The 24935-nt window shown below is 42.0% G+C and overlaps 1 protein-coding gene across 2 annotated transcripts; it reads left to right on the forward strand.

Moving 5' to 3' along the window:
- The first annotated feature begins 3110 nt into the window (after window positions 1-3110).
- Window positions 3111-23228, forward strand: RBM34 (RNA binding motif protein 34). Of its 2 annotated transcripts, XM_007086030.3 has the most exons (11): window positions 3111-3265; window positions 3375-3549; window positions 3765-3901; window positions 8799-9030; window positions 9739-9798; window positions 12114-12157; window positions 18777-18860; window positions 19017-19080; window positions 20647-20686; window positions 20919-21037; window positions 22888-23228. In XM_007086030.3, the coding sequence occupies exons 1-11, from the start codon at window positions 3207-3209 to the stop codon at window positions 23164-23166; spliced, it is 1293 nt and encodes a 430-aa protein (XP_007086092.2). In that variant the 5' UTR covers window positions 3111-3206; the 3' UTR covers window positions 23167-23228. The 2 variants fall into 2 exon arrangements, with proteins under 2 accessions (XP_007086092.2, XP_007086093.2); XM_007086031.3 differs by lacking the exon at window positions 9739-9798.
- Window positions 23229-24935: the final 1707 nt, after the last annotated feature.

Below are 24935 nucleotides of genomic sequence, written 5' to 3' on the forward strand. Positions count from 1 at the left end.
TTATACCTATAAGAATTAAAAGTCCATTAACGGGATTCAGGATTTATTAGGCATTTTTATATCTTTGTATATACACTATAGACTATTTTGCTTGAGTCTGAACATGAGTATTCACTTGGAGGTTTGTCTAAAGAAAAAATTTTTATTTTCTTTAACATGTGGAACCATTACCAGCAGCTTTTTTTTCTTTTTTTCTGTGTTACAGTTTCATTGGACTTTTACTTTTAGTGCACTCTGCCCCACTGCACATTGGAATCATCTGGACATTGTTAAAACAGTGATCAGTACTCCTGTGCCCTGTTGGTGTCGGGGGGCGGGGGGGGGGGGGAAGTGGAGGCCATCCTCCCATCCCCCCACCTCTAGGCCCCCAGAGTTGTATTCAGTTGGTCTAGGATGGTACTTGGATTTAGATCTTTTTTAAAAGGTCTCTGGTGATTTAATATGCATCTGCTTTTTTCCACATTAAAAAAGATCGGTATTTAGATTTTTATGCCCCATTTAAATGAACTTTCCACCTAGAGGCAATCCTTTCTTAAGAATAATTTTTACGGCCTAAAAAGCTCAAATGTATAGTTTTAAAGCACCTTTGGAATGACCCTGTATTTATTGTTACAGAAATTTGTTTAATGGATGATTTTTAAACTGTTGTAGAACGGTGCTTCCCAAAATGAAGTCTTAGAATACCGGTTCTGGGAAATGCTTTGGGAATTCATTGCCAAATATATATGCTATATATAGCATTTTTTCTTCGCAGAGATTCGGTGTTGGCGTATTAAAAACCGAGAAGGGGGCGCCTGGGTGGCGCAGTCGGTTAAGCGTCCGACTTCAGCCAGGTCACGATCTCGCGGTCCGTGAGTTCGAGCCCCGCGTCAGGCTCTGGGCTGATGGCTCAGAGCCTGGAGCCTGTTTCCGATTCTGTGTCTCCCTCTCTCTCTGCCCCTCCCCCGTTCATGCTCTGTCTCTCTCTGTCCCAAAAATAAATAAATAAAAAAAATAAAATAAAAATAAAAAAAATAAAAACCGAGAAGGCCTATGAAGAGACCCCTGGCTAACTTCCTTTACCTACTGTTTTCACTCTTACCTGATCATGAAACCCTGGTTTTCAAGGAACTAATATCACGTACTTTGTGTGTTACAGAAACAGTGATTCCAAATTTTGTTGGAATTGAGGTTTATACTCTTGGGCCTCTCTGCCTTCCTGCCTGTTGTGAGAATTCATGGTATTACCAGGATTTGACTTAAATTCACCTCTGGTTACCTAAACTATAGTTTATCAACCTAGTTACAATGGATGGAAAAATTAAGATGGATATTTTTTATAGTGTTCTCCAAAACCATTTTATTTCTCCTGAAATAACCTGAGGGTCAGGTCTTGTTAATTTTCTTAAGTGTAGGGAGATTGGGGAAGCCGAAGCAGAATACGGAAGACCACTAACGTATTTTCCAAAGTATTTTTGTCTGTATCTTTCTATGAAAAGAGTCCTTATATTTTAAACTCTTCAGAGGCATTAAGTGATCTCTGAACAGTTAAAAACCAGTTCTGAACAGCAGTGGGGATCATTTTTTAACTGTCCAACCACAGCCTCTTTCATCCTAATTATTTTCCTCTAGAAGTGTGTGCTCCCTTTCATTCTTTGTGAGCCCATTTCTCCACCTTTCTTTTAATTTTAACCTATTTAGGGATTTGTGACTACCATCATGATGGGTTTTGTGTCTATTAGATGTGATCCCCAAGCAGCAATAGTTTCATGGTTTTATTGTGGAAGTAATCTACGTAAGGCTTAACAAAATATGTGCTAAATTGTACAGTCAGGGAAAGCCAGTGGTTAGGAGTCTAGAGGGGGCGGTGAATGAGCACACAGGGGTTATGATGACAGATGTGATGGTGACACACAGGAGCTGCAATCCTTAAAGTAACATTTGAGGGAGTTTCATCTAGAAATGGAATGTGTAGGTAAGAGTGGAGAGGAAGAGTCAGGAAAGGCCAGATGTGATGAGGTTGCAAGTGCTACGGATAGGAAATGATTCTTGGAATCATGCTAGAGAGAGTGGGGATGAGAATGGGATTGGGAGACCTTCTGAAAGAGAAATTGAGTAGAATTTCTTCATTGGACTACATAGGATAGATGGAGCGAGGTGCTTGAATTGCAAATGCAGACAGTTGGATTTGTCTCATCTTTTGTGAAATACAAGGTCACAATTACGGGAAGCCTAAATAAGAGACGCGGAAATCGAGACCAGAGCCAAGCAGTTGAATATTGGGTGTTTTCCATCAAGTTTTCTGATACAGTCTATAAAAGGGTCACATATATTCTCAGTTACTTCTTTTAAGCAGCTTTCAGAAAGCACGTCTATTCTCGAGTCAAAATTAAATCCGATTTTACCACCAAAGTTCTGAATTCAATTACTGAATAACAATTTGATACTTTTATTACTTAAAAATCAATTTATCGAACATTCACTAGGTACGGCAAGTAGAAATACAGAAATAAGGTAAATAAGAAAAAGGGTAAATACATTAACACTAGTGCAGTTAGATGAAGGCTTGGAAAAAAATCTATTGTAAGTAACTGGGAGATTTTTCTGGGGGATATCTGAGCTGGGATTCCTTTCGGGTAAAAGAATAACAAGGAATAAAAAAGGCTAGAATGTGCGGGTTTGGAGGGAGAGGAGTCTGGGAAGTTAGGCTGAGAAAATAGCAGGAGTTTTCAGTGCCCAGGATCTGGTAGAATAGCTAAGCAGAGCAGGTTAGAGCTGGAGCTTACTTTAAACGTTATTTTGAAATAGTGTGAAATACCAGAAAAGTTGCCACAGCAGTGCAGAAAATGCCCATGTACGCTTCGCACCGATTCACCAATTACTGTGTAGCCTACATTCCTGTAACCTCATTTCTTGATAAACCTCCCTCCCTCCTCTTCAGTGATTCAGGGGTTTTCGACCGTGTTTCTCTCCGCTTGGAGTGGCACCCCACACCCAGCCTGGCTGATTCTTATTTATACTTCAGGCCTCAACTACTCTCGAAGACTTCCTGCACTCCCAAGAAAGGTTTCTTTCCAGCCTGAAGAGGTCCAACCCGGCACCGGAAGCTCTGCGCCCCGCTGGCTCCCGCTCAGCCCAGGCCGGAAGGGGCGTGGTTCCTGGAGCGGAAGTAGCCGGGACCCGGAAGTGCCGGGCTCGTGCGCCGCCGCTGTCTAGAAAGCCTCAGGATGGGGACGCCGGTGGAAGGAAAGAACAAGGGGAAGAGAAAGAAAGGTGCCCAGGAGAGGTGAGTGGCGGGTGGCACGTCCGCCTGGGCAGGGGTGTGCGTTCGGGAGCTCTGGAGGGCGAAACGGTGGGGCCTGGCGTGGCTGAGTTTCTGGCGTCGGTGTCTATAGAGACAACCCGGAGGACGGCGTTCGCGGGAGTCTGGCCGGAGACTATGTGGTTGGACAAGTCGCCAGCAGCTTGCTCCAGAGCAGGCGCCCCTCCAGAAATAGTACAGCTCGGTTGGCGTCCCTCTTCAGCTCTTCTGAGCCTCAGCTCCAACCCGTGTATGTGCCTGTGCCTAAAGTAAGTCACTGAATTCTATTCCGAACGTCCCGTCAGAACGGCTTTTAGAACAGTCTGCCTCGCAGGGCATGATTTCTAAAGCGGGGCAGATAGGGTTAATTTTAAGTAAGCCTTCATTACCGGAATCCAGTGAGAGAGAACACTTGCTAATTTAGGAAGACTACTAAATTATGTAAAAAGATGAGGTCTCAAACATAACTTCCAACTTTTAAAAGGAAACCACCAAAAAAAGGAAACGGGATGAGGAGGAAGAAGGTACATCCCAAATTCAAGGACCACTTTTGCAAGAACCTTCACAAAAAATGAAAGTGAAGAAGAAACTTTCTGCTGCAGACAAAAAGTTGGCAAACAGGTCGGTAGAATCGTCTTAAGCTGATGTTAAAGAAATTAGATGGTAAAGAATTTGAGATTTTTATACCTGCACTCTTCATCTTAGTGTTTTGCTCATCTCGTAGTTCTAGGTTTTACAGAAAAAAATTTTTATTGTGTAAAATGTCATACATATTCAAAAGTTGAAAAGGATGAGAACCTCATATGCCCAGCACCAGCAGTTACTAATCCTTGGCCAGTCTTGTTCCATCTTTACCCTTCATATCTCCCTCATTAAGTGGAAGCAGATTTAAGGTCTGGAATCTAAATGTGTAAATATCCCAGCATGAAAAAGGTGAGTTTTGTTTTCCCAAACTCAGAGATCAGATTTCCCCCATTAGCTTAAAAAATGTTTTCATGGGGCGCCTGGGTGGCTCAGTCGGTTGAGCGTCCGACTTCGGCTCAGGTCATGATCTCGCGGTCCGTGAGTTCGAGCCCCGCGTCGGGCTCTGTGCTGACGGCTCAGAGCCTGGAGCCTGTTTCAGATTCTGTGTCTCCCTCTCTCTCTGCCCCTCCCCTGTTCATGCTCTGTCTCTCTCTGTCTCAAAAATAAATAAACATTAAAAAAAATTAAAAAAAAAAATAAACACTTTCCAGGGGCACCTGGGTGGCTCAGTTGGTGAAGTGTCCGACGTCGGCTCAGGTCATCTCATAGTCTGCGAGTTCGAGCCCCGCATCGGGCTCTGTGCTGACAGCTCAGAGCCTGGAGCCTGCTTTGGATTCTGTGTCTCCCTCTCTCTCTCTGCCCCTCCCCCGTTCATGCTCTGTCTCTCTCTCTGTCTCAAAAATAAACAAACATTAAAAAAAAAAAACAAAAAAAAAAAACATGTTTTCAGGGGCACCTGGATGGTTCAGTTGGTTAAGCGGCCGACTTCGGCTCAGGTCATGATCTCACAGTCTGTGAGTTCGAGCCCCGCGTCAGGCTCTGTGCTGATGGCTCGGAGCCTGGAGCCTGTTTCAGATTCTGTGTCTCCCTCTCTCTCTCTGCCCCTCCCCCGTTCATGCTCTGTCTTTCTCTGTCTCAAAAATAAATAAACGTTAAAAAAAATTAAAAAAAAAAAAAAAAAACACTTTCCAGGGGCACCTCGGTGGCTCAGTTGATTAAGCGTCCAACTTCCGCTCAGGTCATGATCTCACATTCCGTGAGTTCAAGCCCCTCGTCGGGCTCTGTGCTGACAGCTCAGAGCCTGGAGCCTGTTTCAGATTCTGTGTCTCCCTCTCTCTCTGACCCTCCCCCGTTCATGCTCTGTCTCTGTCTCAAAAATAAGGAAACGTTAAAAAAAAAAAATGTTTTTATTACAGTTTATTTGATCAAGATCCGAATAGCGGTCACATCACAGGCTCCCTGGTAACTTTCCTTGGTCTGTGAAGCCACTCTCTTCAAGCCCCTTAATTTTTTTTTTACTTTCTCTCAGAGAAAGGTGTCTCGCTCCTTGTCCAAGGTTAATTCGGTCACCTGTGCTTTGGATACCACATACCTCTTTTGTCTCCCTCCGGATTATTCCCTCAGCTATATCCATTTTCTTCTCCTTCCTGTGGCTTTCATCTGTCTCCTGTACAAATGTGCTCAAGTGTCTCATCCTAAAAAGAGAAATCTAACAAAACCAAACCCTATCTTTGCTACGATGCCCTCAGTCCTTCCCTTCATAGTCAAGCTTTCAGAGAAACTTTATACATGTGTTCTTCCTTTTCCTGATCTGTTTTCTCTTCCAGGAACTTGTTGTTCTGACGTGTTGAATCCGACTGTTCACTTGTTGTGTTTTTATGTGATCTCACCAAACTTCCGAAGCAGCGTGCAGTGAAGATATCCTGACCCACTTGCCATATTTTTTTTTTAATTTTTTTTTCTTAACATTTATTCATTTTTTGAGAGACAGAGAGCACAAGCAGGGGAGGGGCAGAGAGAGGGGGATTCTGGGACAGAATCCCAAGCAGGCTCCAGGTTCCGAGCTGTCAGCACAGAGCCCGATGCGGGGCTTGAACTCATGAACCGCGAGATCGTGACCTGAGCAGAAGTCGGACGCTTAACCGACTGAGTCACCCAGGCGCCCCACACTTGCCTCTTCCCTGTTCCATTCCACATGGTGGCTTTTCTTCCTGAAGCTATTAGATTCTTTTATCGCAGTCTCTTCTGATTCCCCTCTTGTTTGTTCCTTCTCTGTGTTCTTGTGGGTACCTCTTCTCCTGCCTACTCTGTAAATGTTGATTTCCCCCAGGGTTCTGTGGTCGTCTTCTCAGGACTTTTTTCTACCCTTCATTCTGAGCAGTCTCCTTTATGCCCGTGGCTGCACCATTCTGATTTCTCTCCTGATCTCCTAATCTGTGTATCTGTTTGCCTGCTGGCATCTGCACCTGTATATTCTAGATACAGTTGACCTTTGAACAATGGAAAGGTTAGGAGCACTGACCCCCACACAGTCAAAAATCCACATATAACTTTTGACTCCCCCAAAACTTAACTACTAATAGCCTACGGTTGACCAGAAGCCTTACCATAAATAGTAGGTAAACACGTATTTTGTATGTTATATATGTCATGTACTGTATTCTTACAGTAAAGTGAGCTAGAGAAAAAAATGTTATTAAAAATCATAAGGAAGAGATGCCTGGGTGGCTCGGTTGGGCATCTGACTTCAGCTCAGGTCATGATCTCACGGTCTGTGAGTTCCAGCCCCACGTCGAGCTCTGTGCTGACAGCTCGGAGCCTGGAGCTTGCTTCAGATTCTGTGTCTGTCTGTCTGTCTGTCTCTCTCTCTCTCTCTCTCTCTCTCTCTCTCTCTCTCTCTGCCCCTCCCCCGTTCGTGCTCTGTCTCTGTCTCAAAAATAAATAAACATTAAAAATTTCAAAAAAAAATACATAAGGAAGAGAAAATACTGTACCACATTTATCAAAAAAATAAATAAAAAAAAATCCACGTTTAAGTGGAGTTCAGACCCGTGTTGTTTGAGAGTCAACTCCACCTCAAGTTCAGAATGCTTCAGACTGAGCTGCGTAGGCTCCTGAGACCTGTTTGTCCGCAGGAATGGTACCACCAATCTTCCATCCAGTTGCCTGAGCCAGTGACTCGGGAGTCGTCTTATACCCCCTCTTTTCCCTGCGTTCTACTCAGCTGCCGGGTCCTGATGGTGCTGTCTTTTAATATCTCTTGAATCTGTTGTTCCCTTTCCACCCCTCCCTTGCTCAATTTGGTCTGTTGTCTTCTCAGATACATGCAGTTATAACTCTCTCCATACCGGTCTCCCTTTTCCAGCCTTGCCCCTTCCCTAAGCATCTTCTGCTCTGCTGCCCAAATGATCTTTGTAAGGTGCCCCAAAATTTTCAATGGCTCTTTAAGCTCTGTGGGATACAATCTAAGCACTTGCACATAACAGCCATGGTCCTTGACCTGGTTCCTGCCATACCGTCTCGGTTCCTTTCACTCCTGCTTGGTACTTTATATGCCATAGTGGACAAAAAACTAGACATGAACCCTCTCCTTAGTGGAACTTACGGTCTAGTGGAAGAAGAACGTCAAAATTTACTGAGGACAATGTGCCAGACACGGCCTTTCCCCTCCCCTGAGAAGCCTCTCATGTGTGTTTTATTTTTCTACACCATGTTACCATTGTATTGTGAACTTTGCTTATCTCTTCAGAGGCTGGAGTATTGCAAGGTTTTTAATAGTCTCTTTATCTTTCTATCCCCAGACGCTAGAACAGAATAGGAACCCAGTAAATATTTACTGAGTGAATGAATCATTTACTACCCACGACTCGACTTGTATTACCGTTGCCTCCTTAAGATCCCAGTCCCGGGGCGCCTACTGGCTCAGTCGGAAAAGCATGCGACTCTTGATCTTGGGGTTGTGAGTGTGAGCCCCACTTTGGGTGTAGAGGTTACTAAAAAAATAAGTAGATAAACGTAAAATATGTGTATATATATATATATATATATATATATATGTATATATGTACATATGTATGTACATATGTCTGTGTGTGTGTGTGTGTGTGTGTGTGTGTGTATATATATATATATATATATATATATATACATATGTATATGTATATATGCATACATATGGTCCCTGTCGGTTCTCTATTAGACTTGATGCTCAGATCTCGCTTACCCATGTGCACCAAGGTTTTTGTTGTATTTGCCATTTCAGAATGTACTTTTGACAAGCAGTCCTTTAAATATTACAGTTGAAAGTAGGAAATCTGGTTTTCCCTGTTGGCCACATTGCTTTTACAAAGTATTTTGCAGCCATTTTAACCTTTATAGACCCCCTACAAGTGCTGCAGATCCCCCGGAGTTCTAGAGCAGAGAATGAAACTGGGTATTCATAGAGCATAAACTAGACCTCCAAGAGCTTTACAACTTTTGTTTAAATGAGCAACTTTTGTTGCTCTGCAATAATCTGACAGTTTTAACTATCTTCAAAAATTGAGCTTAGTTTTTTCTAATCTTTTTTTTAATACATCATTCTTTTTTAAAAAAAAATATTTATATTTGGAGAGAGAGCGTGAGCGGGGGAGGGACAGAGAGAGAGAATCCAAAGCGGGGTCCGCACTGCCAGTGTGGAGCCTGATGTGGGGCTTGAACTCAGGAACCATGAGATCATGACTTGAACTGAAACCAAGAGTCAGACGCTTAACCACCTGAGCCACCCGGGTGCCCCAATTTTTTCTAATCTTGAGTATTCTAGAGATACTGGTCACTTTTTGATAATGCTGTTTCTTAAATTTAGATATATTTGTGAATCATAAGTTTATATTTAGGAAAGCTAGAAGTAGGTGAGAAATATTTCAAATCTTTGTGCTTTGTCAGATACTACATCGGACTTCTAGGACTCTTATTCTTTTCTTTTTACCTTTTTTTTTTTCATGGCCTTGTGAAGGGAAAACGCCCTAGCAAGTGCTGATTTAGAAGAAGAAATTCACCAAAAACAAGGACAGAAAAGGAGTGCTTCTCAATCTGGTATTAAAGCAGCAGATAAAAAAGTACTTGATGATGTAGATCACACAGTTGTAAATCAGAGAAAGAAAATTGAAATCAACCAAGAAGAAGAAAGATTAAAGAATGAGAGAACGGTGTTTGTTGGGAATTTGCCTGTCACGTGTAATAAGAAGGTAAGTGTGTATAATCTACATGTTGTAAGGATTCAGAGAACTTAATAACTCATAACTTTGTTTACTCTTCCTTTATTGAATAAGTACATAATTAATAAGTCATTAACATATAGCTTCATTGTAAATGATTACATGAATCATTCTGTAGATTGATTCTGGTATACACCTTCTCCTCTCCGTTCCCATAGTCACTGCCCTTATTCATCCTTTTGCAAATCTGCAAACAGTATTGCAGTGGCCTCCTGGTTTGGTTTTGTTTTTTTTATTCCTTCCAGCCCTCTTTTCTGTTACATGTCACTAGAACGTAAACCTGAAATCATGCCTAGCGTAGAGTAAGGAGCTCAATAAATATTTGTTATATAAATGAATGAATACATCCTGAGGTTCTTCCATTATGTGGGATTTACTAAACCCAAAATATGCCCTTTACTTTTACAGTTTACATGTGGCAAAGATTATAAAAGATTCAAAGACAAAAATGCGTACCTTATGGATACTAACAAAAACTTGAAATGCGTTTTATGTGTATATATGTGTGTGTGGAAACTATTTTTTGTCTTCCAACCGAGTAGTCCCTTGTTCCTGAAATGTTCTTAAAAGAAAACCTGGCAGTAAAAGATGATCAGATGGTTTTACTTAATTCTTTTTTGTAGCACTTACTTGATGTTCTGAAAGTAGACTAAAGTATATATGTTTTTTTTATTTTAGAAGCTGAAGTCATTTTTTAAAGAGTATGGACAGATAGAATCTGTACGATTTCGTTCTCTGGTATGTTTTCTCCCTGTCTTGAAATTGCAAATCTCGAAACGTATTCGTTTAAGTCAGACTTATTAACATGTTGGTATTAGTGAGATGGAGAAGCACAGCCTTTTGAATCAACAGGTTCAAATCTAGCCCCAGAGAAGAAGTGCTCTTAAGATCTACTTCTGACTCCTGGACTCTGTTAAATTAATGCGTTCACACAGTAAAATGATATCATTGTAGGAGGGTGGATGTGTGACTTTTGTTTGCGGAACATTAATACGTGTGGAATAGCATTTCTGAGCTCCAAGGCATTCAGTCCAGGAGGTTGGTGTACTGCAGACAGTACCTACCACTGTCAACTTAATTTCCCTAAAGTACTTCTTCCCAGGGGCGCCTGGGTGGCTCAGTCGGTTAAGCGTCTGACTTCAGCTCAGGTCATGGTCTCACACTCGGTGAGTTCGAGCCCCGCGTTGGGCTCTGTGCCGTCAGTTCAGAGCCTGGAGCTTGCTTCGGGTTCTGTGTCTCCTTCTCTCTCTGCCCCTCCCCAACTCGCGCTCTGTGTCTCTCTCAAAAAATGAATAAGTGTTAAAAATTTTAAAGTACTTCTTCCTGGAACTCATGATCATTACACATATAGGTACCGCATCACTTATGCGTGCACGCATGCGCGCGCACACACACACGCACTTTGGCCTGGTATTACTTTTGGGGATCTTGCTCTGTCCCTGGATTACCGGTCTGTTTGATGACTCTGTCGTGCATTCTCCGGCACCCCATGCTTCATTATGGTGCTTATGACACTGTTCTGTAGTCGTTCCATTATTCGTCTGCCCCACCAGACTGAAAGCTGATAGCAGACAGCCGGTTTGCCTTGCTCATTCGTGGGTCACCAATACCTGCACATTGTGCACATGAAGCTTATATGGAATTGCCTAAAGCCCTTACATTTGCCTTGCTGTGAGTGAATTCTGTCCTGGTTCTTAGTCTGACAGTCAACACAGGGTGGCCCTGAGGCCACGTGTGACTCTCCTGCAGCCTGGGAGCTGCCGTCGTTGCTGATCAGACGCTAGCGCTTTCTCACTCTTCTTTTTGCTCAGTTCATTGGTTTTGTTGCGACTCCTCCTCAAAGTCTCATTTTGCCTAGTGAGACACAGTCTGTGTTTTGGTAGGCGATTAAAATGTTAATTACTCAAGTTTTTCTTTTTGATACTTTATACCATCAAGTTTTTTTTTTCCCCCTCTATTTCTGTACCTTACTGCTTTGGGTCTTACCTACTCATTTGTATCTTCAGTAACAAGATACAGATGCTTGAGGGCTCCTAGAAGACACCTAGTAAATGTGTTTTGATGACCATCATTCACCTGTTGATTGTTCACTTGGGCATTTCTCATGTCTTGCACGGTTACGCTGTCTGTATTTTCAGAGTTTGTGAGTAAGGCAAACTGAGAATTTATATCAGATGACTAAGATTTCCAGGGGACATTCGTAGTAACTGCCCTAAATTAAACTGACATTCATAGATGGTGCTGCTCTGTGAACTTGCAGGGTCTATATCTTTTCCTTTGTCTTGTCAGTACCTGGCTGAGGCATTTCAGTGCCTCTGCCAGTTATCTCAGGACTGGCGCCTTGCAGACGGTCAGAGTTGTTGACCTGAATTTCCATCTCCTCCATAAAGTTTTCCCTCCCTAACCCCTCATTCTTAAGTAGTACAAAAGTAATACTGTATAGGGCTGAAAAGAAAGTGAATTTGAATGTAAAGGGGTTTCCCTTATTTGCCCAATTAAAGATACAATGATTTTTTTTTTTTTTTTTTTTTTTTTGCCAGCCGACATATACTGACCCTTAGACATAGGGATGAAATAATGTCTTTACATTATTTCCCAATTTATTTAGACATACTTAAAATCATACAGAATGTACAAAAAAGTAAAATCATATAGCACGTACAATAAAATATTGATATAGAAGTGTTGCTTTTTTCCAAGCTTATTTTATAAAACAATTTTCCTTACGTTTTTCTTACGCGTCTTTAACCTCCATATCCCCTTATGTCCAGAGACCCCTTTGAGTCATCTGACCCAAGTTGAGAGCACAGTATGTTTACTTCCATTTAGATTAAAAAAGTCATTGTCTGTAAAATTTTGGCCTAAGCCACCAGATCCCATTCATATAACATTAGGACGGTTGTTTCTGATTCCCTAGAATGTTTTAATTACATCACATCAGAATAAGACATTTAGAATTCGATTAATTAAAATATAATTAATTTGAAGTAATATTTTGGATAATGAATTTTCTCTAATACCTGTCCCCCCCCTTTTTTTTTCTCTCTTAAAAGATTCCAGCAGAGGGAACTCTGTCCAAAAAGTTGGCAGCAATAAAGTAAGTTTATAATGAGAGAAAGGGAGTAGTCTTAAACTCTCTTCCATTTTGGTTAAAACTTAAGACCGTGTTTTCGTGGATTTTTATTTTTCGATAATACATCATACTACTTGACTATTTTCTTATGACTGCAATAGCGGGTAAATTTATCAGATGTTTGTCTTTAAGCTTTAACATAAATTGTAGAATCACATTAAATATTATAAATAAGTTGCTGGAAAATGTGCCATGAGAATTTTCAAGGACATTTAATCAAGCATTATGTTTGGAAGAGAATAAGGAAATTTTATGCCCAAATATTGTAGTATAAATCATAAATACTGTATTTTATCAGTTCTAAGGCACACATTTTCCCATATCTTAACATTTTGAAGTCAGGATGCATCCGAAAATCAGGGGTGCCCCATAGTTGCGGTTAGCTGGTCAGGTTTTTCCAGAGAATTCATGTTTGCTTCTGTCAGGTTACCTGGGGGTACTACCAGCTCAAGACCACTTTAAGCTCTCTGTTTGAAGGTTTGGGGACTGTGCTGGTAGTGTGGCTCACAAGTTCATATTCTCAGGGGATTTTCCCCTACCCTCCTTATCCACCTAGTGCCATGGATGAGACACAAAAGTTTTCTTTACTCTCCCTTCATTTCTCATTAATTTTTAAAATTGAAGTATAATTGACATATAAATTTAACGTTTATTTATTTTTGAGACAGAGAGAGACAGAGCATGAATGGGGGAGGGTCAGAGAGAGAGGGAGACACAGAATCGGAAGCAGGCTCCAGGCTCTGAGCTGTCAGCACAGAGTCCGATGCGGGGCTCGAACTCACGGACCGTGAGATCATGACCTGAGCCGAAGTCGGATGCTTAACCGACCAAGCCACCCAGGCGCCCCTAAATTTAAAACATACAACCTGTATTTCTCATTCACCTTCAGTTCTATGCAGAGTCTCCTATTAATCTCTAATCTTGGGTTTTTTTTTCTAACTAGGACATGAATTCATAGATTGTACAAGCAGAGGTATATATATTAGATATAGCTATATTAATAGGTCTACAGATTACATTGATATATAGGTATGGTTATATTAGATAAGATAGTGTACTTTGAAAACATTGTGGCATTATTTACAATAGCCAAAACACGGAAGCAGCGTTAAGTGTCCATCAATAGATAATTGGATAAACACACACACAGGAATATTGTTCAGACCTAAAAAAGGGAAAGAAATCTTTATATTTTTGACAACGTGGGTGGACCTTGAAGGCATTATGCTAAGTGAAATAAGCCAGAGAATGAAAAACAACTCGAAGACACAGAGAACAGGTGGGTGGTTGCCAGGGGAGGAGGTGGGGGTGAAATGGCTGAATGGGGTCAAAAGGTACAAATTTCCAGGTATAAAATAAGTAAGTCATGGGGATGTCATGTATAGCATGATGACTATTGTTAATAACACTCTTGGGTATTTGAAAGTTGCCAAGAGAGTAGATCTTAAAAGTTCTCATCACAAGAAAAAAGCGTGTCACCCTGTGTGGTGATGGATGTCAACCAGACCTACTGGGGTGAGCATTTCACAGTCCATATCATTATATTGTACAACACCAAATCATTATATTGTACAACAGAAGCTAATATAATGTTACATGTCAATTACATCTCAATCAAAAGAAAAAGAAGTCACGAGTTGCCTCAGCCAGTACTAATTGAATAAAGTTAAAAAAAAATTCAGTTGAATCACTATGTTGTACTAATTACAACCTAATTCACTATGTTCAGCTAAGGTAACATTGTGTGTCAGCTCTGCTCATGTAAAATTTCACAGAAATTTCTGGGAATCCTCCAGTAACAGGATTTTTGAGTTACGGCAGCTCCTTTGAGCATCTTGGTGCATTCATGTGTACATTCATTCTTAATTTAGACTTCTTTGGCAGACCAGGTTCTTGGCAGTTTTATCCCATACCCATCACAGCATTTGTATTAACACTTAATAAATATGTGTTACTATGTGTTCCTGGCTCCAGTAACGTTTGTGGGGTAGCCACACATGTTAAGTCCTTCCATATGCAGGGTATTATTGTTCAGATGCTGTAAAGAATGGAAAACTTGGTAAGACACAGCTCTTCTTCAGGTCGTATGGACTTCTTCCTGGAGCTGGCTAAAAGCCAGGGCCCAAGTTTCAGCAGAAACCAAGATGCCAATAGGAGTGTATAATAGTACTGAGGAATTTTGATGCCAGAAAAATAGAATTTGTGCCCTGTGGTTGCCATTGGCCCTGACCACCTGCCCCCAATCAAAAAATTTCTTAAATTTAATTATTTGAATAAATAATGAAGCAAGTGGTTAAAAATAAAGTGTAAAAGTGTATGCAGTGAAAAGTTTCGCTCCTGGACCTTTACCCTAGTCAGCCAAGTTCCTGCCCCAGGCTGCTGCTGTTTTTACTTTTTAGTATAACCTCCTAGAGACATTTTACGCGTTTACAAATTGATACACATATATATACTTTCTCCCCTCCCCCCCAGCCCCCCACATACCTTTTGATGCAGTTGTATTCAACATGTATACTCTGCGTCTTCCTTTTTTTGCACTTACTATAAACTGGAGATCACTCACACTGTTGGATGCTCCGTGGCTTGTTCTTTTGTTATTGCCCAGTAGTATTCCATGGTGTAGCTGTACCAGAATGTATCCAGCCATTCGTCAGCTTGATGAATGTTTGGGTTACTTCAGGGTTGGGGCTATCACGAAAAAAGTTCTGAACACATTGGTGTACACATTATTTTTCTTGCTAAAGTATCTGGAGGTCTGGGACTGCTGGGTCTTGTGGTAGGTATATGTCCGTTTTCTAAGAAGCCGTCAAATAAATTTCTGAAGTGGCCTCACCGTGTTACATTCCACCCGCTGTGGGAGAACTCCCATTTCCTTCACATCCTCGCCAGCACTGGGTATTGCCAGTCATTTAATTTCAGCCCTTCTAAGGGTTTGTTGTAATGGTCTCAGTTTCTATTTAGTCTGATGACTAAAGATATTGAGGGCCTTTTCATGTGCTTTTTGGCTGCTTGTATCTATTCTTTGGAGAAGTGTTGGTTCAAAAATTTCACCCACTTTCTGGTGGCTTGTCTGTCTTATTGTATACAGTTTTTCATTGTGGGTGCAAGACTTTTTTCTGATATATATGTTTTGGATATTTTGCCCCTATCTGTGGCTAACCTTGTTGTTAATGTTTATTTATTTTTGAGAGAGAAAGACAGCATGCAAACAGGGGAGGGGCAGAGAGGGAGACAGAATCAGAAGTAGGCTCCAGGCCCCCATGTCAGCACGGAGCCCAACGTGGGGCTTGAACCCACGAACCGTGAAATCATGTCCTGAGACGAAGTCAGACACTTAACCAACTGAGCCACCCAGGTGTCCCTGTGGCTAACCTTTTTAAGGGTGTCTTTTAAAGAGCCCAAGTTTTAAATTTTGTTGAAGATCCATCTTTGCGAGTGCTGGTTCTTGGTGGTCTGGTTGGGGGCGGTGGGGTTGTCTGTTGTCCCGGTTCAGCCTCTGATGCAGGCCGGCCCTGTCTGTCTGTGTATCAGTGCACCGGCTGGTCCTCCCTCCCATGGCAGCCAACCTCTGCCTTGTGTCTTTGGTGGATCTTGGGCTGGAAAACATTTCCCACTCCTTGCCCTGTGGTAGGAGGCCTCCCTTCTCTGGCCCCAGGACTATTCCCTGTGCTCTGGGAATGACGGGGTTTGCTGTCTCTGCCCCAGCAGCTCAGCCCTCTCCGTTGGGAGAAGAATCCAGGTGGGCTTTGTGTCCTTCCCATACTTCTCTTCTCCAGCCCACACCCCCCAGGGATGTCTCTGGGCTCCCACCTGCCCTCAGTCATTCCTGGGGACACTGGCAGAGGTCGGTGGAGCAGGGCCTGCAAGCGGGTGTGCCTATCTGTGTTGCTGGCCTCCAGAGATTCCATTTCGGGCCCAGCCCACACGTGGCTCTGGCAGTGTATTAAATCCTAGCTGAAATCGGCCTGGCTCCCTTGTCCGGCACCAGCTTCTGAGCCAGTGCTGCCTCCTGTCTCCTCGGATGGCCCAGCCCTTGCTTAGCCCCCCAGTTTCCTTTGGACCTCAGCTCGGTTTCCTTTGGACTTTAGCTCTGGTAGCTTCTACAAAAGTTAGAATGTTGTGGGTTATTCAGCTTCTTGTGTAGGGGTGGGGATGATGCTATTTCTGGTTTTCTCCCTTCTGGGTGCAGGTGGAACTCTAGATGTTATTAATACCTAGATCTCTAGATGTCGTTAGTTTTTTTAAATCACCCATCCAGCTTGATACAAAACAGGTTCTTGCCACATAGAAAGGGGTAGAACTGTGTGCTTGCCCTCTGTATTCCCTGTGCCAAGGGATCTTTTCTCGTAGAGTGCAGTTAAGAGTTTTTATCTATCTATCTATCTATTTATTTATTTATTTATTTATTTATTTATTTATTTAATGTTTATTCTTGAGACAGAGCATGAACAGGGGAGGGGCAGAGAGAGAGAGGGAGACACAGAATCTGAAACAGGCTCCAGGCTCTGAGCTGTCAGCACAGAGCCCCACGCGGGGCTTGAACCCGCAAACTGTGAGATCATGACCTGAGCCAAAGTTGGACGCTCAACCAACTGGGCCACCCAGGCGCCCCAAGAGTTTTTATTTTTTAATTTTTTTAGAGAGCTTGTGCCTGCCCAAGTGCAAGTCGGGGAGGGGCATAGGGAGAGGGAGAGAACCCCAAGCAGGCTCTATGCGCCTTGCAGAACCCAGCTCAGGGCTTGATCTCATGACCCTGGGGTCATGACCTGAGCAAAAAAATCAAGAGTTGGATGCTTGAATTGACTGAGCCACCCAGGTGCCCCCAGTTAAGAGTTGTTAAAGTCCTTTTCCATTTAGGTTTTCTTGGGGTTTGTCTTAGTCTGTTCAGGCTGCTACAACAAAATGGCACAGACCAGATGGCTTATAAACAATAGAAATTACTTTCTCATACTTTCAGAGGCTGGGAAGTCAGAATGAACTGCCAGCGTAGTTGCATTCTGGTGAGGGTCAGCTTACTGATTCGTAACCAGTGCCTTCTCACCGGTCCTCACAGTTTATAGTCAAACAGTAAGATAAAGAAGGGGCTAGGAGTTCTGTGGGGTCTCTTGAAGAACACTAGTCTTGTTCAGGAGGATTCCACCCTCATGACCTCAGCCACGCCCACAGGCCTCACCTTCTATTACCATCACATTGGGCGTTACATGGATTTCAACATGAATTTGGTGAGGATGCAAACATTTCAACACTAAGACAAGTTGAGTAGGATGTTGTCAGGAGCTGTGTGTTGCAGGGAAAGCATGGGGGTTCTGGAGTCACTGAGGCCTGTTTGAAGTCCTGGGCTGGCCACGCCTTGCCTTGTGATCATGGCACTTCTCTGAGTCTCAGCTTCCCTATCCATAAAATCAGAAAAGTAACACCCATGTCGGAGATGGGAGACTAAATGAATACATAAAATGGCTAATACAGTGCCCAGTATTATATTAGGCATTCAATAAATCGTAGTTAGTTTTATCAATAGAAAACTATCAGATAGTGTAGTATATTATTACAGAATGTGATGAGAAATGCCCTGACATTTCCTAGTGCCTTTCTTGATGGTACTCATTTGTTTATTAGCATTTTTGCTACTTCAAAAACAATAGGTTCATGTCTTCAGGGAAGAATCTGTGGTCATTACTAGGTCCTTTTTGCTGATCGGTCACATCTAAATTATATGACCATTTTGCAAGCCTGCGAATTAGTGGGTGGAAGCATTGAGCAGCAGCAGCTGTAATCGTTAAAAAGAGTGAAAACCAGTCATAACCTGCTTCCCGCTGAGCAAACACAGCACTACATCCAGTCCCGACAGAGATGTGCAGTCTGGGTCTGAGCAAACCTCTGGATCCAGCTGCCAATTTGTAAGAAATAGGGAGGCCAGAGGAACACGTTGACCTGTATTGTGAGCTTGCAATCAAAACCATCCAGGCTTTGGAAAATTCCGTAGGTCGAACAGTAAGGTAAAGAGAGAGATAAAGGCAGAATCCTGCAGATTAAATTAGACTCAAAAGACTTCAAGTCCCCAAGTGGACATCACCAAAGTATGACCAAGGAATAGACGCTTGATTGTGATAAAACTACATAGACACGCAAGCAGATGGTTTCTGGAAAAGTAGGGGTGGTAGGCACAGAGAGTGTCTCTGGGATGGGCAGTGGCTGCAAGGTTATTGATCTTTAATATTTCTCTAAGTTGTACACACTTGTATAGTTTTTATCTTCTCGTATCTGCTTATGTGTTGTTAGGTACAGGGCTCCAGTTAAGATTCTTGTTTCTAGCTTTGTGACATTGCTTGGGGGGGGGCCTACTTGCTTGCTCCCTCATAGTGATGATCAATAGGAAGGCAAAAGTTACATGTTTTGTCCAATATCTGTGTAAGTTGTATGTTATTTTTTGCGTTATTACTAAATTGATAAAGAGATGAAACTTCTGGGAATTCTTGTCATATGTGCTGATTGAGAGTAGAAAACAAATTATATCTTTTTAATGACTTTGAGAGTAACAGATTTTACACTTTTTCTTTTTTTTTTTTTTTTTTTTTTTGTATAGACGTAAAATTCATCCTGATCAGAAAAACATTAATGCTTATGTTGTGTTTAAGGATGAGAGCGCTGCTACAAAAGCATTGAAAAGGTAATGTTATCTCTCTGAGATTTGAATGGAATTATTACATTTAAGTATGTACGAGTATGTTTTTTTTATTCTTTGGTTTGACTTTAGAGCAAATATTACAGTTAACTCGGCGCTCATTTTTAACAGCCATTTTCCCCCTTCGTGTTTATAATGCAGAAATGGGGCCCAGTTTGCAGATGGATTTCGTGTTAGAGTTGATCTGGCATCCGAGACTTCATCTGTAAGTGGTACTTGAGTTGTTTAAAGAACTTAACTAGAGTCTCCTAGAGAGAAACGTTCTTTTCCGAGCTTTCGCTAAGGAGAGGAGTGGAATCATCAGTGAGCACAAGGGAAGCCAAGAAGGAAACACTTTGGCCCTTGAGGTCACAACGTTGGGGCACAGACTGGCACAAGGACCTTAGTCAACAGCTTCCAAGAACGGGGTACCCCCACACCCGGATCAAGTATTCATAGATAGTTAGCCTGGGAGGGATGTTGGAGATCATCCGGGCCAACACCTTATTTCACATACCGAAATAGAGAAAGTTAACTCCGTTTTTGAGTCCCTACTCTGTGTCAGGTATTCAATGCTGAGCTATAGTCCGGGTTCTGTAGGGGTTCAGGGGTCCACAGTACAAAGGTGAAGACAAACAGATGGGCTGATTGTGGCACTTTTTTTTTTTTTTAAGGTATTTATTTTTGAGAGAGAGAGAGAGAGAGAGAGCTTATGAGTGTGAGCAGGGGAGGGGCAGAATCCAAAGCAGGCTCCAGGCGCTGAGCTGTCAGCACAGTCGGATAATTAACCGAGTGAGCCACCCAGGCGCCCCAGCACTATGTTCTGATAAATACACAGGATGCTCTGTCAGCTCAGGAATGGGACACTTGACTTGGGGAGGTACCAGCAAGAAGGGACAAAGGAGGGTGCAGGAGAAGAATAGGTGCTCTTGGAGACTTCAAAGATGAGTCAGTGTTATCTGGGCTCAAGAAATTTTAAACAGTGTATATGGCGGGGACCAAAACTTTATTTGCTTAGGGAATGGCAAGAGCTTGATGCAGTTAATAGCAGGTAGAGTGTGAAGAGGGACAGCAGTAAGGGACTTGCTGTTGGAGAAACGGGAGAGGCCAAATCATGAAGACTGTGGTCTGCCTCGTTGAGGCGTCTGGATCTTGTCCAGGAGCAGTCCCACAGGTTTAAATGCAGGAGTGACGGGTAAGTTTGCAGTTGACAAAGGTCTCTCAAAGTGAGTGAAGGCTGCTTGTAAGAGCTCACCACCGAAACCTAGAGTGCCTTTTCCTGGGGGTCAGAGTGCGCTGGCTGAGAAATGACCAAGGCCTGGAAGACCTCTCTGGCTCTGATGTAGACCTACCCTGAGGGCCAAGTGTGCTTGTGTTATTTAAATTAAGCCGACTGTGTTATGTAAATTCAGTTTTATTAGCGTACAACCACCATTTACTTGTAAATGTTCTGTTAAGGCTGGGAGGGTAGTTACATCAGAGACCACGTGGCCGCAATGCCCAACAGACTGCCGTCTGGCCCGGTGCCAAGTTTGCCGTGCCAATGTAGCGTGCCTGTCCTGGGCACTGCCATGTGTTAGTGCTAGCTGTGACCAAAAGAAACCCTGTTGCCTCTGGTGCTTACTCACTTTCAAGAGGGAAGATAGAAGAAACAGAATCAAATAAGGGACAGGTGCGTAGTTAAATCAGAGCCGTGGAGACCTGTCAGATACATGGTGTGAGGGAAAGGGGATTTTCGGATCACTTCCGTTTTCAGCTCCAGTGATTTTTATTAACCTTCTTTGTGTTTCAGAGGGACAAGAGATCAGTATTTGTGGGGAATCTCCCGTACAGTAAGTGTTAAATAAAGTACCCATTTATCGTTAAAATAACAGGAAAATAACTGAGTAGTAACTTAATGTTTTGCTTTAAGACCAACTTGGAAAAGTGTAGAGTGTAACTTGACTAATTTTCGTGGGGCTTGCTGTATTAACTATATTACATTAACTTGCCGTATCGTTAAACAGCTCCAGCTTTCAAAGGCCATTCTGTTTTTACTTGTGCTCTGGTTGAATTTGTTTTTAGAAGTGGAAGAATCTGCAATTGAGGAACACTTTTTGGACTGTGGGAGTATCGTGGCGGTTAGGATTGTGAGAGACCCAGCCACTGGAGTCGGCAGAGGCTTCGGCTACGTACTCTTTGAGGTATGGGAGACTCGTGCATCGTCACTGTCCACTGAAATGTGCTGGAGGGGTTGTCCCTGCTGTTTCATCTCTCGGACATAACTGTCACCGTCACCTTCAAATTCCGTCTTCAGGAAACTAAACTCATAATCTGCCATATTAGAGTACTCTTCCTGTAACCGCACCTCAATAAAAGACCTTCTGGTTCCCTCTTTCTCCACACTGATGTTATGAAATAATGTTTCAGATATTGGACATAAAAAGTATTCAGTCTCTGAATTTCCCCTTTCCATAAAATGGAGAAAAGAATTGACCCGTTGGCACAGGTAGAAGAAAATCTTGGTCTTTGTACAAAATTAGTTATATTTAGTTTACAAAATATTAACCAGCGTATCATGCCTAATAATACTAGAACATACATACTATGAGAATATTCATAATGCCTGATGGCACTTAAGTTTTTCTCCCTTCCTCAAGCACCCGTTAATACATTTCCTTTCAGTTTTTTCCGTGCCTTCTTTTTTAAAGTTGAACTTCCATCTGTGAACATAAAATTTTGCAAACTGCTTTGTGTTTTCTGTTGTATAAGTATGTTCCTTTGAGTGAGGTAACATAATTTATACTATCTTTTCCCTAATGTTTCTCAAATGTTGGAAATTTGCAGCGTTCTCTATTTTTCCCTGTAATGATGAAATGGGGTGTTTTTTTTCCTTCAAATGTTTGTGTGCAGTTTGTGATTGCTTTTTTTTTGGATAGATCCCCAGGCCTGTTACTGACTAGGTCAAGATAAATGACCATGTTTAATACTCTTGATATGTATTATTACCAGACGGCTTTTGAGAAAGGTTGTCACAGGCTTTTGTTGCCATCGTTAATGCATTGTAGTGTTTCTCTGTTGTCTACTATTTTTTTAAGGTTTATTTATTTATTTATTTTGAGAGAGGGCTCGAGTAGGGGAGAGGCAGAGAGGGAGAGAGAAAGAATACCAAGCAGGCTCCTTGCTGTCAGCACAGAGCCTAATGCCAGGCCCTATCTCACGAACTGTGAAATCATGTCCTGAGCTGAAACCACGAGTTGGCTGCTTAACCGACTGAGCCATCCAGGTGCCCCTCTGCTGCTGTAATTACTTGATAAGTTCCTAAAGTCCTTTAGCAAACATCTCATGAATATTCAGGGTTGTTAGCATCTAGTGGTTCTATATTAGAACAAAAGAGTAATAGAATTTGGGATCTAAATGGGATCCTACAGGAGCGCCTAGGGGGCTCAGTCAGTTAAATGTCCCAACTCTGCTCTGACAGCATGGAGCCTGCTTGGGATTCTCTCTCTCTCTCTCTCTCTCTCTCTCTCTCTCTCTCTCTCTCTTTCTGCCCTTCCCCTGCTTGCTCTCATGCTTTCTCTCAATAAATATTAAAACAAAAACAAAAAACAATTCTGCAAGGCATCTAGTTCAACATTTCAGAAACTGAAAGGGAGTTCCCTTCTCTCAAGTCAGCTAACACAGTGCAGCTTTTGCAGAAAGAGCCTGTGACAAGAGAGGCCGATTGGTTTAAAAGATTGCGTGTGACCGATCTAGTTGGTTGGAACTCCATTTTACAATGAGAAAGATGAAGCCTGTTGGATTGTGACTTACCTAATTATGTGACAAGGCAGCTGAGTGCTTCCTGGGGAGAAACCTGTGAGGAGCATGATTAAAACGAGACTACCGGCCCAGCCACTGAAACCCGTGGGGTTGCACTTCTTGGATGTCAGAGTGGGAGGGGCGTTTATCTGTGCAAGCCTGAAAACTCTCCTGATCCACTAAAGTCACAGTTGTACTAGTGTCTTTGCAGAGGGCTTTCTGGTGGAAATTAATATATTGATTTTTATTCCAGAATACAGATGCTGTTCATCTTGCTCTGAAGTTAAATAATTCTGAACTGATGGGAAGGAAACTCAGAGTCATGCGTTCTGTCAATAAAGAAAAATTAAAGCCAAATTCAAATCCCAGTTCGAAGAATGTCGGTAAACCTAAGCAGGGACTTCATTTCGATTCAAAAAATGTAGGACATTCTAAAAGTTTGTTTATTGGAGAAAAAGCTGTTCTCCTTAAGAAGAAAAAGAAAGGACAGAAGAAGAATGGACGGACTAAGAAACAGAAAAAACAGAAGTAACAATCCGAAGGTTATTTTGCTCCCACTGAGTACTCGTAATAAAAGTGTGGTAAACTCATGTATCAAGTTGCAGAATTTTATATGGATGGTGCGTGTGAAACGTGGGAACATTTTTAGTTTATTCGCATTGTGATGGCACCTTTGAAGCGTTTGTTTTAAGATGTAAGCAGATTAGTCACCAGTGATTATGAGATGGTATGAGATGATTTTAGACTTAAGGTAAACATTTAGAATTTTAGTGGCTATGTATTAGCGTATGATAGAAATATGTAATTAACACTTCAGATGGATGTTTCAAGAATTACTTGGGATGAGACTAAAAGTGAGTAAATTTCAAATGTATATATGTATGCACACGTTGATACCAATTGGATCTAGATAGGTAGGAATACTGATCTAATACAAATAACGGTCCCAAAGAAGAAGGGTTTGAAGGGCTCTTGTATAACAGCCACTAAATTTTTTTCCCCTTTCTCTTGAACTTGTGAAAAGTAGAGTTCTGGGTTTTTATTTTAATTCATCAACGCAGTAATAAACTAACCAAAGAATATTATATGAAATATTGCTTTGATTTCTTAACCGGTAATTAAACTCGCTATTGAAGTCCTTGGTAAATTGTCTACAAAGCAGATCTCTACTTTTATTTCTGTTTCTCAATTTGAAAAATACTCTCCCAGGAAAACTTGTGATTCTTAAATTAGTGTCATGCAGTAGAATGAAATGAAACAATCTTTCCAAAAAATCCTGTTTAAAGGATATTTTCTGATAAAATATGGTAATTAGGCCACAAAGTGTAAAGTTCAACAAGAGGAGAGAATACCATTGTATTGCCTTGGGGCCGAAGCTTGTGCTATAGCTGTTGCCCATCTCACAGACCTTACTTACCCAGCTGCATCTGCATCCAGGAGGGAGGGGGGTGGGAGAAATCCAGGGATGCTGATCTGAGGCAGGCGGAATCAGTGTTGCAGGTGGCATGTCACTTAGGTGGAGAAGGGGATTGAGGGACAGTGAGTTATTACTGATTATTTTGAAAATCCCTTCTTGTGGTCATAGCACCGGGGAAACCTAATGATCTTTAAACTGTAATTTGTAGAAATCAGAGCTCTATTTTACTGTATCCAGAGACTGGGTATTTTATGCTTAGTATCTCCTATGGTGCTTAGAATCTGGTTTTTTGTAAGTATGGTTCAGTAAATACTTCATACTTGATCATCTTGAGCATTTTTGCATATTTCACCAGTTAAAGTTGTATAAAGATGCATCTCCTATACTGGGGCACCTGGGTGGCTCAGTCGGTTGAGCATCTGACTTCAGCTCAGGTCATAATCTCACAGTGTGTGGGTTCGAGCCCTGCGTTGGGCTCTGTGCTGGCGGCCTGGAGCCTACTTCGGATTCTGTGTCTCCCTGTCTCTCTCTGCTCCTCCCCTGCTTGCACTCTGTCTCTGTCTCTCTCTCTCTCTCAAAAATAAACAAACATTAAAAAAAATTAAAAAGAAAAAAAGATGCATCACCTATAGACCAGATAGAACTATCGCTGTAGATGTAAACTATAGCATATATTTTTATGGTGTGTATCTTATAGTGTATATTGGTGTTTATTATGTAAAATTCAGTGTATACATAAATACATAATTTTAGTCTTTAACACGGGGTGCTCCTTTTGGTCTTTAGGTTTTTGTGTAAAGAGCCATGGACTGCAGTGTAAGGGCATCTGGTTCTTGACCCACCTCTCTGTATGACCTTGGACAAGCCTCTCAGCCTCTTTATCT

The sequence above is a fragment of the Panthera tigris genome, chromosome D2 (genome assembly GCF_018350195.1).
Source record: "Panthera tigris isolate Pti1 chromosome D2, P.tigris_Pti1_mat1.1, whole genome shotgun sequence".
In the NCBI taxonomy this organism is placed as follows: Eukaryota; Metazoa; Chordata; class Mammalia; order Carnivora; family Felidae; genus Panthera; species Panthera tigris.